The 14955-nt window shown below is 38.8% G+C and overlaps 1 protein-coding gene across 4 annotated transcripts in view; it reads right to left on the bottom strand.

The window, feature by feature from the left end:
• PGM2L1 (phosphoglucomutase 2 like 1) overlaps positions 1–14955 on the bottom strand; it is a 44157-nt gene that overhangs the window by 16315 nt on the left and 12887 nt on the right. For all 4 annotated transcript variants that reach the window (XR_012627797.1, XM_074860598.1, XM_074860597.1 and 1 more), the window contains 3 exons: positions 10434–10601; positions 3223–3329; positions 930–1014 (listed from right to left, as the gene is read on the bottom strand). Coding sequence is in view for 3 of the 4 variants with exons in the window: in XM_074860598.1 (XP_074716699.1) it covers positions 930–1014; positions 3223–3329; positions 10434–10601 (360 nt within the window). In the remaining variant the exon portion in view is untranslated. The remainder of the gene's footprint in view (positions 1–929; positions 1015–3222; positions 3330–10433; positions 10602–14955) is intronic.

Below are 14955 nucleotides of genomic sequence, written 5' to 3'. Positions count from 1 at the left end.
TGCTGCTGGCACAAATAACATTATATTATTAGGACAGTTATGCAATAGGATGCTACGGGAGAAGCGGCTCTTAATGTTTCACCAGTTTATTTGAAATGGTATACATGAATGCTCATCATTCTGTTTCCTGTAGCTAGTAATAGAGAGAAAACTTGTGTTCTCTTGCATAGGAACATTATTCTATTTACCAATTACATAAACACAATTGTTAACTGGCCAACTAAAAAGAAAGTCTACACTCAGATTGCACTAGTATTTGAGAAAGAGAAAACAGTTTGGAACAGAATGAAGGAATTCACCAAAAGGCTCGTTGAAAGACAAGTCACAGGTACTTCCAGCTAAAGAACATCTGATCCTTTCAGCCCTCCCCTCAAAACAAGACCCACAGCATACACAGCACACTAGAGAAGCTTGCAGAATAGAAAACAAGGATTTAAAACCCTGCAAGAAAAAGCTTCTGTGACTAGAACAGAAAGCTCTTATTTCTGAGGTATCAGAAGTAGAGGCAATCCTTCATTTCTTCCACTCTAAGCAGTGCAAGTCATGTCCAAAAACATACAGTCCCTATATATGTGTATATATTCACATGTAAATATCATCTTTGACCCTTATAACACCCAGGTGGTTACACACCGAATAAAAAAAATAGCAGAATGCTTCACCTGTAACTAACAGACAAACCCTGGACTGCAATAACTGCTGCCCTCACATAGCAGCCTAAGGTGAAGTGTGATCCTATTGACTATCTGCAACAGGAGAATTCAGCAACATTCTTGTTACAGCCTCCTTGAAGAGCCAAGCGTACCAAGCAACCTCTATTTTTCTATTTAAATAACGGAATTTGAGAAGAAAATTGCTAGTTCACGTTTTTAGTAAACTTTTAAATACTCCCTTAACTGGTTCAATGATACAAAAAGAAGATGACTCACCACAAAAGGCGTAGGGACATACGTGGAAAAGAAGTATACAGGTACATCTTTAGCCAGCAGGACTGCTGCAGTGAGCTTTGCAAGTCTACCAACATGAAAAAGAAAAGAGTCAGTCAACCCAACTCCCCACAACAATCCAACAGCTGTATGGTGTTACCATAACCTTCACTTTGCTTGTTCCTTAAATCCCTCTATTGTTTTTTGGCTTACGCCAAGAGCAGTATCCTACAGTTTGTAAAATCGATGTAATACAGTTTTCAGGCTGTAGAATCCGAGTCAGCGCCTTTTTTTTTTTTTTTCATTGCTTGAAGAGCACAAGGCCCTTCAGTCAACCACATAAATAAACCAGCGATATCAAAAACAAAGATACAGAACCTACTGGTGTGACACTTGTCCTTCGTTCAAGGACAGAACCAATCTCCCAGAAAGTTTAAAGTGCCAGATGTCTGCAACAGCAGGGTTGGAAAAAGGTTCAGTATCCCACACCGCAAAGCTTGTTTGCCAGCCTCGTTCAGCAGCTTCAGACAATATCCATGAAGCAGATCTATTCCTAAAATACACTTCTGCAAACCAGCACACTCTTATTCCAGAAAGTTTAAAAACAGTAACAGCACCTGTGTTTTTAAACCTTGCCTTTATAATAAACTTTTCCTTTCAAGCAGCAGGGAAAGTCATTCTCTTTCAGGTAACTGTTTGATATGAAACTGTTCTTTTCAAGTCAGGTACACACAGCTTGGCAGTTAATGGGAAGTCTCAGAGTCAAAACAGATGAGAGATTAAATAGCGTAAGTTTGCTTTGTTCACTCATTTTTACAGACAAGCATGAATACTTGCTTCCTTATCTCCCATCACAAGTATACTGTAGTCTAAGTTTCAGTTACTCAGAATTTCACCACAGCACCTATCAAACATAACCTGAAACCACTTAAAGAGAGTTTAAGAGCTCAGCTGGTAGCTGAAGCTTCTGAAATTTTGCTTGTGTATCACAATGATTTATGTCAACTTAATTACAGGATACAGCCAGATGGTCTGTCATCTCCCTCGGCACTGGAACTGATGCAAAGAAACTCCTGCTCACATAGTGCTGGATAAGCACACTGATCCAATTTTGGGGTGGTTCAATTTGATTTTAGCACTACTGTAACTGTGTGTCATCCCAAGGGGACAAAAGAAACATGTAGTTGAGAACTGCTTTGCTCCTTTGACAGGTGAAACGCTGCGCTGTCACCGAGTCTGAATTCCGAGCTTTGTGTGGCTGAAAAGGAATGTTTTTTGTACACTTCCACATTTTTAAGCTGTGCGTAACCCAGACAAGTTGGGTAATAGCCTTGCAAACGCAGCATAATAGAGGAGTTTAAAACCCTTATGCCAAAGCCTGGTGGATAATGTGCCACGTGTATCTGAAGACCAGACTCCTGGAAGGTGTGCAGAGGGAGAATGCAGGGAAATGGAGAAATTCTTAGTCACCAGATTATGTGCTCTATTATACCAAGAGCTTTTACATCCCTAGAATATTAAATGTTGACAAAAATGAAATTAAAAGTAACTACATTAGTTACAACAATTAACTACAATAACTACATTAGCTACAATAAGTAACTACTCAAACTAAATAGTAATTAGCTACTGGGTTGGCTTTTTTGTAAAGCATCCTATTACAACATATGTTTTGCTCTCCGAATGACAAGGGATTAGGATTCCTTACAGAATTCAGGAAGCAGTTCTTTCACAGATCCTCTCTCCCCTTTTCTTGCAAAGAGCACAATTTGGCAACTCTGGAAGTTTACATTTTAAGCATTCCAGGTAAAATATTCCCAATGTGGAAATACACCAAGCTCGCAGACTAGCATAAGGGTACCAAAATACTGGGTTACAGTAGGCTGCAGGTAGAATTCTTCTCCCCCAAGCAAGCTTAAATTGGATGCGTAATACAAAAGAACAACAGTGTTAACAATAGTACATTAATACTTAGTGATTTCAAGCTAGATGTTAGTATTCTGAATTTACCTTCACATTCAAATTTCTCTCCAGGCATATCAACTTCTTAATGACTGCCTAATGTTCTTGTGCATTTAGACTGTAAATTCTTTGGTGAAGTGACTAGCCTTACATTCCACATTTGTTGGCAAGTGGTATTATAGAGGCTTTAGTCCGTGCCTCTCTTCATTATTTAAATAGACTAAGGGAGGGGAAAGAGTGTGCGCAGTTCATGACAAAAATATTCTGATAGAATGGAATGCATTTAAAGCCACAATTTAATTTCTAGTCTTGCAAATGTAATCAATACTCATACTTCTTACTGCTGCAGTTGCTGGTCACCTGACCTCGTGTGTCATATCCAACAACAAAGCCTCTCTGCTTAAAGTCTGAAAAACACCTCTCAAGATACTTGTAGATCCCCTGGAAAGAAAAAAAGAGGAAAAAAAAAAGTAGGGAAGAATTAGCTCTAGTGAAGTACACACAAACGTTAAAAATTATCTTTTACATAGGATTTATAACGGCAGTAGGCAAATTATAGCTCAGCAAAAATGTCAATAATGATATTCACAGAAGTAGCATACTTTTTCCCTGAAGTGTTCACAAAAAGAAAGCAAGCAGAGAAACAGTTACAGGAAATAAAACCGGTACAACAATAAGTGACCAAACAGCAGAAGCAGAACGCTCAAGCCAGCAAAATCCTCAAGCAGCAAACACTTGTTTTCAATCTGTACTGTGCTGTTACGTATTCAAACCATCTTCTTCAAGACCCAGTTTAGAGAAATCAATTATTTTTGAAAGTCCATCCACTGAGGCAATATAAGGCTAGTGCCAGTCAGTGCTAGTCTTTATCCTTGTGTTCACAGCACCAGTCAGACACCTTTTCAGCACTGCTTCCAAAGGGTGAGTTCTAAATCTGCACTAAAAGGATGCTTCATCCTTACCCACTTCTCCAAATGAAAGTTTATTACTAGTGACCTGCTCCAGGTGGACAGATTAAAGTCCTCTATTTATATACTATGCAGATACAACGGCACAGATACAAGTACAGTCTTCTATACATCGAGGCAGAACATTTCCAGTGGCAGGATATCAGAGAAGACCCCCGTGCAGGGAGAAGAAAGGGGAGCTGATAAAGAGAGGAAATTTTTAAAACACATTGGGGGTGAGGAGAAATATGCACCAAAACGTACACAGGAGAAAAACAAACTGCCCCTCAGTCAGTAACCCCTTCTTTTCCAACCAGGAGGAGATAGGTGCTCCTTGAAATAGTGCATTACATGGTGTTCCAGCCTCACCTTCCCTGTGGCCCTCACATCCATTCACTTCCCAGTTAGAATCTCGCTGGAGATCCAGCACAGAAACAGCCCAGGATGAATTAGCAGTTTTAGACAAAAAGATGGATGCACTATTGCTAATGGAAGTTTCCAGAGGCTGCAGCCTTCCCCAGCACAAACCCAGCACCACGAACTTACCACAGCCAAGCTCATCTTACAAAGGCTATCTCTTACGAGGGTACAAGCCTCCTCTTGATAGAAGGGGTGCGGGTGTTTTGCACTAGAATTGAACTGATTTTTCCTCCAGAATTAAGTGCAATTCTCTGCAATGTCCTTATCTGGATCTGACTCAGTATCACCAATAAGCAATCTCTCAACTGGAAAGCTAGCCTGACTCCTACCCATGAAATCCAGCTGAGCTCAATTTTTTTAATGGTTATTTCCCTTTCCACCAAAGAATGTACTTTAAACACAAACAAGTGGATACTGGCATCTCTTTGGAGAACCATTTCAGCCACAGATGTAGTGTTTCTACAGAGAGATTCAGAGAGAGAGGAAAAAAAAAAAACCTTTAAATAAATAAAAATCTTTGAATCCTGACAGAACTGGAAGCTGAGCCATGGCTTGATCACCAGCTGAAATCACCTTCACACCAAACTGAAACGTGTTGATATACAAACATGTTCACGCTGCCCTGACAACTTTAAGAATTTTCATTCACAGTTGTAAAGCAATATGAGACAGAGGAATGGGAAAAACTTGTTCAAGTTTGACTTGAACAGATTGACTAACATTTAAAGAGATGAGCAACAGATTTCTTAACAGATCCTTATTTAAGCTAGCAGTAACTTGAGATCAGAGGACAATGCAGAGTTTTAGCTGTACTAGTTCTTCAAATATCAAGAAACTGCAGGACCCTATTAGACAAACTGGTACTAATTAGAAGCAGAAAACACAGGCATATAAACTTTTTCAGAAGCAGCATGAATCAAGGTAAGTTCAGCTAGAACAACTAACACTCCTGTCCACATAAGAAAGTCAATACATTACAGACAACGAAACATTCTTTACAAATGTAAAAGCATTACACACGATTTCCATTTCGCACCTACTGCCCAGGAGCTCTCCCACAACGGAGGCATCTCCAGGATTCTGCACATCAGATTTCTTCCTCACCCCTTACTTCCCAACGACAACCATCATAGCTGGGTTGGCTTTTTGCTCTAATACATCTCCCAGCTTTCTGTTCTCTCCATTCCTCAAACACAGAAGTGATTTATTTTTGTTGCAAAGTAAGGGCCTAGATTGATTTTTATAGTAGATTTGATCTTCTGTACTTTCTTCCCCGCACCTCATCCCAGCTATTTCTGCCTGAGAATTTTTGGCAGCTATTGGGTGCCACTACAATCTAAGTAACACTCTCCTCAAGGGTGAAGTGAGATTTTTTTTCTAGGACATCCTCTTAAACCTGCTTCGCTGTTTGACAGGGATCAAAGATTTCACATGAATAACAAAAGGAATGTCTTTACTTTCTGCCATGGAGAAGTTTTGCTTAAAATTAAGACAAGGCAATATGCAGTACAAGAATAAAATACCTTAAGCTTAGCCAAAGATCCCACAGCTGAAATTAGTCTAGTCCTACTGGACTTGTTTACTATCCAAATACCTTTATTAAAGCTGCAGGAAATAAAAATAGATTAAAAAATGACAGCGAGAGGAAGCAAATGCAAAGGCTCTCCACGATCTGAACCCTCTACTCAAGTTCACATGTTATTTTTCTCCAGGTGCCATTCATCCTTCCTCAGAGGGCCATTAGTAACTCTAACACCTCTTGAGATAAGTCCTTTCTTTAAGTTTCTCAATTTAAAGAATCCCTATTTCCTTTTCACAAAACTCAGGTTTTGGTAGTGTCCCCATCTGATTTCTCCTAGGGTAGCTACTGCTTCTAAATCGAAGATATCCAAGTCAACATCTTGCCATTACATACCTGGTGAGAACGAATAACCTATTAGCAAGTGTCAACATACAAGTGTACAGCTGCCTCAGTGGATCTAAAACCAAATTCTCTTTAGGTGCACAGAAGTATTACCAATATTTGTACCACTGCACAGTGGAGGTGATTGCTCTATATAAAATTCACAGACAGATCTAGTCTGCTTCTATTGCTACATTTTAAATAATCCTCTTGTGTGTCCAGTCCCTTATGATCAAGAGAGAAGTGAGGGGAAAGTGATGGTATCACAAATGGGATGGAAAGATTTTTGGCTGATGAAATCAAGAGAGATAGTAACAGCTTTATGAAGTCCAGTGTCTAAACCCTTCAACTATTACCTTTAGTTTTGCTTATATAGCAACAGGAAACTCACAGCAATAATGCAAAGATGACTGGTTTTGTCATTGTGAAGGTCAGCAACAGGTTACTTACCTTTTAATAAAAGCAATTAGTTCAGCAGGACAGAGGCAATACTTGAGCAGGAAAATCTAGGCTTTATGCCTAGGTTGCATACCTACAACCTTCAGAAGAGTCAAAAGCAACTGCTGGTTACTCTGTACCATTCTGGATCTGACTTTTCATGATATCAATATAATCATGCAATGAAGAACACAGCATGCACTTAGGCATGCAACTTAACTAAGGTTTATTTTAATTGACTGAATTTACACTGATTTACACACTGAAGTCTATTTTTTTTGAATGGCCATTTATTCCTGTAGCAGGTAAGGACAAATATACAGAGACAGAGTTGCCCATTTTCAGATTAGGTTCAGCAAAACTTTAATGTCCTTAGCTTCTGAAACAAGAGTACTCAAACAAAGAGATTAAATCTGATGCTGTTTACTTCAGAAACGAGCTCTAATCCTCTTCGCAGAGATTGCTTTTTCTAACTTGATAGACGGCTTTAATAAACAACTAAAAATAGACGCTCCACAGAGGGAGCAAGTGAATACAACCCAGTTTGTTACTTTCAGAAACCAGCAATACCCATGAAACAGAACCTACAAACACATTCCCCGCTGACCAAAATGAAACTTTTCACTTTCTGCCAAGAATGCGTATCAGTCACCCAATCCAAGTTCAGTCACGCTTTCACGAGACTGGAAACACAAAGGCAGCATGCAGTGTTCAGGCGCTCGGAGCGTGAGCAGCTCCAAATTCAACAGACTGCACGGGCCAAAAAGTAAAATGACTATTTCTTCCTCTGCATTATCCAAATGTTTACTCTGCCTCAAAGCAAAGTGGACTTGTTTAAAGCAACTTTACTACTCTTAACAATTCCATCACTGGCAACAAAACTACTAGCTTTTAAACTATTTTTTTTTTCTTAATCTCTTCAGCTCATTTCCACTGGATCAGTGGAGACCACCTGTACCACATCAGCAAGTTTTGTTCATACCATTATAGTATTTGTGGCAGATGAGTTTGGCATACTCAGATCAGTAAGGCCAGAATTAAAGGAAGCATTATTCTAAGATGCATCCAGTTTACAGGTTCAAAACCTAAAGAAAGCTTTCTGTTAGACCCAAGATGTACTGAAGAGAAAAAATGGTTGGATGTACGGTTGGGTTTCAAACCCTGCCAATGAGTTCCAACATGTTACTTCTCTTTTTTTCAAGGTCTGGATAAACAGCTTATTGGAATTTGGTTTCACCACAAGAGTTTGGGCTCCAGCTGTACAACTCCGACATTAGCAGTATGTCAAACAGCTCAGGAGTCCCAGCTATTCCAAGTTTTAAGCACACCACTTCACCCTGAGCCAACAGAAAACAAATTATTTCTGTCATGTCTACTGAGGGACTTCTGTCAGAGCATAACCTGCAGAGCCAACTGTTCTAAAGTGTTTAAGTACATTGTATTAAATGAGAGATGTTATCATCCCTTTGTAAATCATGTAATAAAACACCTTTTATCATAAGGCTGAAGTTCCATTTATAAAAAAGTACTTGACAAAGTAGATAAGATTCAGTTGGTTTGTCATAACAAAAACTTTTTATTGATGTTCCAAGTACAATGGTTACAAATATATCAGTTCATTATATTTCCAACAGTCAAGACTAAAGGTGGGAACAGATAAGATGTTTAAGTATATTTAATATGTTTAAGTATATTTAATATACACAGTCCAAACCCATTATTTTATACCCATGTATTTTATATGTTGATTAGGAAAGGAAATACGGAACATCATTTTTTGACTCAGGCTATTCGTTTTCAAAAGGATTCAACACTTGCCTTTCCTTGCCTCCCACTACCTTCAGAGGGGTGAGAGAAAGCTGTACTTTGCAGATTAAGAATCCAACTCCTTTTTGCTTAATATTTACCATAATAGATAGTCATTCTTGAACATACTTTAAGTCAGGAATGATAGTTTAACAGGACTACAACCCTAGATAAATCAATGTTCAAATTCAGACTCTTCTTTCATGTGCTCCAAGTATGGATAATATCAGATCAATTTCAAACATACTCTGAATTAATTTTTTATGAAGTTTAGTTGTGAAGAGTGGTTATTCAATCTACTTGTTTTGGGGAAAAACTGATAGAGGAACACATCAGCTGAAAAGCATGCTGGTACTATACAATAAGCAGATTTAAGAGCAAACCCACTATGAGACAGCAATATAGAAAAGGAGCATGGACTGCTTTTGATCAAAAACTAAGTCAACATCAACTGTTCCTTCCAAAGGTGTTTATCAAAAAGGTGAGGAAAGAAATGAGACAACTGGGGACCAAGTTCTTTGAGAAAGAATGGATCATCTGTCCTTGAAGAAAACAGTGCTTCAAAGAAAAAGCAGAGATGATTAAGCCTTATATGAATCAACAGGTTGATTCATTCAGACAATCAACACACATACAACTCATTAACATTGCTTGAAAGAGAAGCAGGGAGGGAACCTGAGAATAGTTTGATCCATTTTCCAGCCCTCTTCTGGCATGAAAGACCAAAGTCAACAGAGGAAAAAAGGTGAGTAGAAGATATTGAAGAAGTCCAGAAAACTGTATTTCTGGTTGTTAAGCAACTTAAACAGCTTATCTAAAACATGGTTCAAGGAAAAGATGTGTCAGAAGTGAGGAGTCTGCCAGCAGTCTTCCCCACCACAGCACTGGTATCATCTGTGACTCCATAGCAGCCTCTATCCAGCTCAACTCCACATACCAGTTTTTGTGCCCTTCTAAATGGCCATCTAGCACCACCACCAAGCAGAGCCTAATCTCTGGCAGAGGAGCAGGAAGTTAGGACTAAAGCCTTCCTGGCCTAAACTTTAGCCCACAGGCAGACCCATCCCATCAGACCCTTTTCAACAACACTAATATACAACTATCAAAGTGGCAGTCAAGAGCTATGTCTCAGTTCCAAGATGTTCCTGTCTGTATTTAAATCAAGAAGTCCACCCGAAAATACTCTACTCCAACAAACTTCAAAGAACTAGTCCTCAAAAAGATCAACGACTGTCTACAATGCTTTCTTAGGAAGTATCTTTAACCCAAATACACAAATCTTAAATCCTAGATAAACCATGAATCACTGACCTCTGACACAATATGGAACATAAGATTTGATGTGTGAGAGTTTAAGTCCATATCTCAAATTACTTTCTTGCATCTCTACTTAAAGCGCCAAGAGCTGCAGACAAAGCTACAGTAATGCCAATGCACTTCACCACAGTATTTTCTACAACTATCCAATCCAGTTGTAGTAACACACGTTGTGTTACCGGAAGGATTCCTCACAAGTTAAACAATTTACAATACAGATGTTCTTCAGTCAGTCTATATTTTCTTTCTCATCTTACTTCCTGTTCATTTTCTTAGTAAAACCTGCTATTTTTGTATGCAAAATTTTACATACAAAGTTGTATGTTCGCAACTTTGGCTAAAAATGAAAGAAAAGGCTTGTTTCGTTGGAGGTCGGTTTGCTTTTTGGGTTTTCTTGGTGGTTTTTTGTTCAGTTTTTGCCAAATACTAAAAGTTCTTAGGACAGCTAATGATTTCCAACTACAGAGCAGTAGAATAGACTTTAATTACTGGCCAAATTCCAGTGGAGGTGATTATATTCTGCCTCCTAGGATGTCCAGTTAAACCTGTTCAAGCTACTTCATTTTCTTTCAGCACTAAACATTTCATGTTATCACTCTCCTGTTGAATGACTGCTGTGTTTCACCCTCAGCTTGTATTTCACCCATACACTGTATGACCCAAACATTTACTGTGAAACTATTCTATCCTCTCCTGTTCAACTATTCAGCTTACCTGTGTTGACTGGATCACCGTGAGATCATTAATGTAGCAAAAGCCTGCTCCCATAGCAGAGCGAAGCCCGGCAGTCCCAAAGGTCAGCCTGCAGCAGAGACGATCCCGTAACTCTTTATGCTTTCCATTCTGTAACAAGCTTTCAATCTGTTCTTTGGTTTTTTGGTTCTGCAAAAGAAAATTAAGGTCTTCATTTAGTTCTTTAAATCAGGATCTGAACTATATGCTCATTGTTTTAAAAATAATTCCTAGCTCTGCAGTGCGACAAGTTCTTCCCATTCTATAAAACGCCCGTCTGCACAACCTAGCCTTCATTGTAACTCAAATTTCTATTGTATTCTCTTTTCTGTATCATCCTTATTTATAAAAGATTTAAGAGCTCTTGCTGCCATTGATATGCTGATGCTTTTGCCTAGTCATTAACACACCTTCCAGCTACATGAAGCTTCTAAGTGAGGAGCGCAGACTTTAGAACAGGTTTTTCCAAGGCAGGTAAAACAATTCTCGATCTGTTCTGCTGGAAGACAGACAGAAATTCCTAACTTCAAAGCAGTATTTCCTTCCTCCCCACCCGCAGGAAAGGTCTGTAAACAGGCACAGTAAAATAAAGCTGACATTGTAAATCCAAAAATAAAGCTTGTCTTTTCAAGTTACATTAATCAACAGTGAAGTGGGTACAAGAGAGTCAAAGCCCCTATTTACCACAGACTCTTAAATAAAAATAGGTATTTCTGTCAGAAAATCCCAGCCATTTTTGACACTTTCCCTTCTCAGTATATACACTGGATATGAGTGGGTTAAAAAAACCCAAAAACCCTACTCTTGAAGGTATCACATGCATCATTATAACAGCCACTTTCACTATTCTCCAAACTTCGGTTTTTAACTGTACTTAGGAGGGTCTCAAGAATCTTGTCAGTAAAACCCTGATAATTAAAAAAAATTTCCCCAATTACTTAAACATTCAGAAAGAATGCATTTCACACACATGATACAGCCACTAAACAAAGAATTCTCCAAAGTAACAATGTATCTTTAAGAGCCAGCATCTTTCTGAAGAAAAAAAAAATTCTGTTCCTAAAAGCAGTACTTATGTGAAGTGAAACATAACTTGATTGTTGGTCTTAGAGAACACAAAGATGGCAGTTGCTTTATGATTTCCCCTGAAAACCAGCAAAATACATGCCCACTAACCTGCTCAGAGGAAACATTTAAAAACAAAAATCATAAGTATATCAGTTAATTTGATGTATATCTATATATAAACAGTCTTAGGGTTCATATGGAAGAGTCAGAGGCATTTCACACACAGTATGTGATACAGCCACTAAACAAAGAATTCTCCAAAGAAGTAACTGAACGCATCTTTCTGAAGAAAACAAAAAAATTTCTGTTCCCAAAAGCAGTACTCATGTCAGTGAGATAATTTTGTGGTTGGTCTTAGAGAACATAAAGATAACAGTTGCTTTATGATTTTCCCCCAAAACTAGCAAAATATATGCCCACTAACCTACTCCCAGGAAACAAAATCCTAAGTAAATCAGTTAATTTGATGTATATCTCTATATGAAGTCTTACAGTTCATATGGAAGAGCCAGAGACACTCTCGCTTTCTGGTATCACCGTTAGCTGACCGTTACACCGCTTCACCTACTCTTGGGTAGCTTATTGCAACCGAAAGCTCCCTGCAGTTACATGCTGATGTCTGCACAGCACGTATCGCAGCGGGGACTCGGCTGCTCTGCCGTTACCTGACAGAGCCTGTACCCCGTCAGACCAAAGGGCTGGTGAGTCCAGCACCCTGACAGCAACTGTCAGAGAATGCCTAGAAAAAGGGCAAAAGGACAGCACAATCACGGCGGGAAGCTGGACAAAGATGCAAGGGTGAGCTCAGTATTTCCTACGTAGGGAGCTCCTGATCTGCACAGGAGGGCTCCTTGTACCAACAAAAGGGATACAAACACCAAACAAATCAGGACAGAACATTTTAAAAAAGGTTGTCATCCAGTGCCTGAAATGAATGGCCACTTGACAAGGAAAACATTTGACTAAATAGAACAGTCGGAAGCAATTCTGATCTGAAAGCCACTCCATTTTAAACAGTCATTGCATTTATGAAAGAATAGTAAGTGTTTGTCATTTCCATGCATAGAGAATACATTTACTCCCATTCATAGTTCAGCTGAGGGAGTGATTATACACATCTCTGAGAGGCTTAATTTGAGTATTTACCATAAGGTAGGAAATGCCACAATTCTGAGTGTTTTAAAGTCAATTCTATGTAGCACACAGCATGTTACGTAGCAGGGTGGATAAGAGACACTGATTATTGAAATCTCCCTCTGTCCAATCAGTATTTTCCTAAACTTTCATCCCTGTCAAAGCTATGAAATCCCAAGTGTACAAAACGCACCTACACATACACTATTTTTCTTCATAGTTATTCTGCACTCTCAAGAATGCTGATGCTAGGAAACAATGGGACAAAATAGGGAAACTTGATATTAATTACCCATGATGATTAGAATTAGATAGTCACAGCAATACCAACCACACCATCCTGGACACGCCTGGGGAGCCCTGGGGGAAAACGAGAGAAGTTGAGTCCAGTTGGGCAAAGAAAAACAATGACAGAAGAGTATCAATGCCTCTCCTCGTACAACACGTACTAACAAGGAGCGATTCACCCACAGGATGCTGTTTTGAAAGAAGCGGATGAATAAGTACCCATATTTTGTAACACAGGGGTTTTGAAGGCTCTGTCATTTCATTTGGTCATCAAGAAACTCAGCCTGTCTACTGACATCCTGTTTGGACAAGACACTTCACAGCTCCTATAAACACTGCGCAACCCAGCCAGTGTAGAAGGCAATCGACAAACAGCTCTAAAAAACAATGACTCCAGCTGTGTAACAGTACAGCTCAGGCTGCACAAGTGCTTCTCTAAAACAGTGTTGCTCCAAGCAGGGTCCCAAGGAACGGTTAAAAAAGGCAAATGGAATCTGAAGGCAAGGGTGAAGCACCTCTGACATTTAAAATAGAGGTCAGCCAGCTTCAGCTCCCACGTTGCCTGCCACAAGGCAGCCTCTGCAGCACAGGGAAACACGGGAGGCTCTTCAGGAGGATTTGAAAAATGCTGGGAAAAGCACAGTGATATGAGCTGCATGCTTTCATTCAGATAAAAAAAAAAAAACACCTCAATAAAGTTTCAGATTTTTCAACAAGCTATTTCCACATCTTGATAACAGGCCTTGAACACCAGCAGGATGAGACGTGAATTTAAAATAAAGTTTAATTTCTTTGTGCCTTGAAATAAAAAGGCAAGCCATTATTGTTCAGGCTCTCAGATGGCTCTGCAACCAAAGCAAGCCATTACTCACAACACAGCTGAAAAAAGCCTAAAAATAAAACAAAAGCAATGGGGCACAACAAATATTAAATCCCAGAAGTGAAAGCTTCTCTTTTTGCTGTTCATAGGCAGTCAACCAGAAAACAAATGACTAATCTGAAAAGAATCTGAGGCAAGAGTACATGAAAACCTCATTTCACACTATCATAATTCAATACATAATTTTGCTTTAAAATAAGGTTATTAAATTACACAGCATCTTTAATAGCTTTTTAGGATACGCCATACTGCTTGCCTGCAAAAACACAATAACGTGTAGTACATTATATAGTTTATGGTCTGGAGTTTTGCAAAACCAAGGTGAGACTTTCCTGAAGCAACAGAGCAAAATTTTATTTCACAAATAGATTAACATGCATTTTTTATTGAAGTTACTTTATTTATTTCCTAGGGAACAAAAATGAGTCAGCCAAAATAGCACCCAAATAACATTTTAATTTGCTCAGGTCACACTCAGCTAACATTTTCTGCAATTGGAAAAGGATGAAGGAGGAAAAAAAGAGTTACAAACTAAAGAAGAAAGTCTCAAAGCTTTCCACAGATGATCTGAAACTCCTGAGGCAACAGAAAGAAGGAATTTTACAAGACTTGGTATAAATTTAGATGTGGTGGTGATGCGTCTCTCACATTCAATAGCATTAGAAGTCTGATCTCAAAACTACAGTTATTACAACCGCCTGTGGCACAATCCTTACCACTTTTCACTGTTTCCTGCTTTTCATTTTTTCTCCGAATTGGAACTTCAAAGCCTACAGAACAGTTTAGCTTCTTGCAACATACTGCTTGGGTATGAACACCATTTACCATACTAAACTGAGAAATCCAAAAGGCACTGCAGTCAGGTAGGACTAAAAGAGCTAAAATAGCTTCCACCATTGAAATTTAACCCTATTGCAAATTCTCAAAAGGAAAATAAAAGGATTTTTTTTGCTGTTATGCTTTACAGTTATGAAATAAAGTAACACATCTGAAAGTTTCACAGTAGCTCTTACGAAGGTTCATTTTTCAAAGTGTAATTGTTGTAATGTTAAAACACACAACAGACTTTAAAATTAAAGACTAGGATTATGAAGGTCTAGTATACCTGTACACAAAGTGTATTTTCTGAAGTCA

The sequence above is a fragment of the Strix uralensis genome, chromosome 2 (assembly GCF_047716275.1).
Source record: "Strix uralensis isolate ZFMK-TIS-50842 chromosome 2, bStrUra1, whole genome shotgun sequence".
Lineage (NCBI taxonomy): Eukaryota > Metazoa > Chordata > Aves > Strigiformes > Strigidae > Strix > Strix uralensis.
Note: the sequence above shows the minus strand (reverse complement) of the source record. Positions and strands in the feature narration are given on the sequence as shown.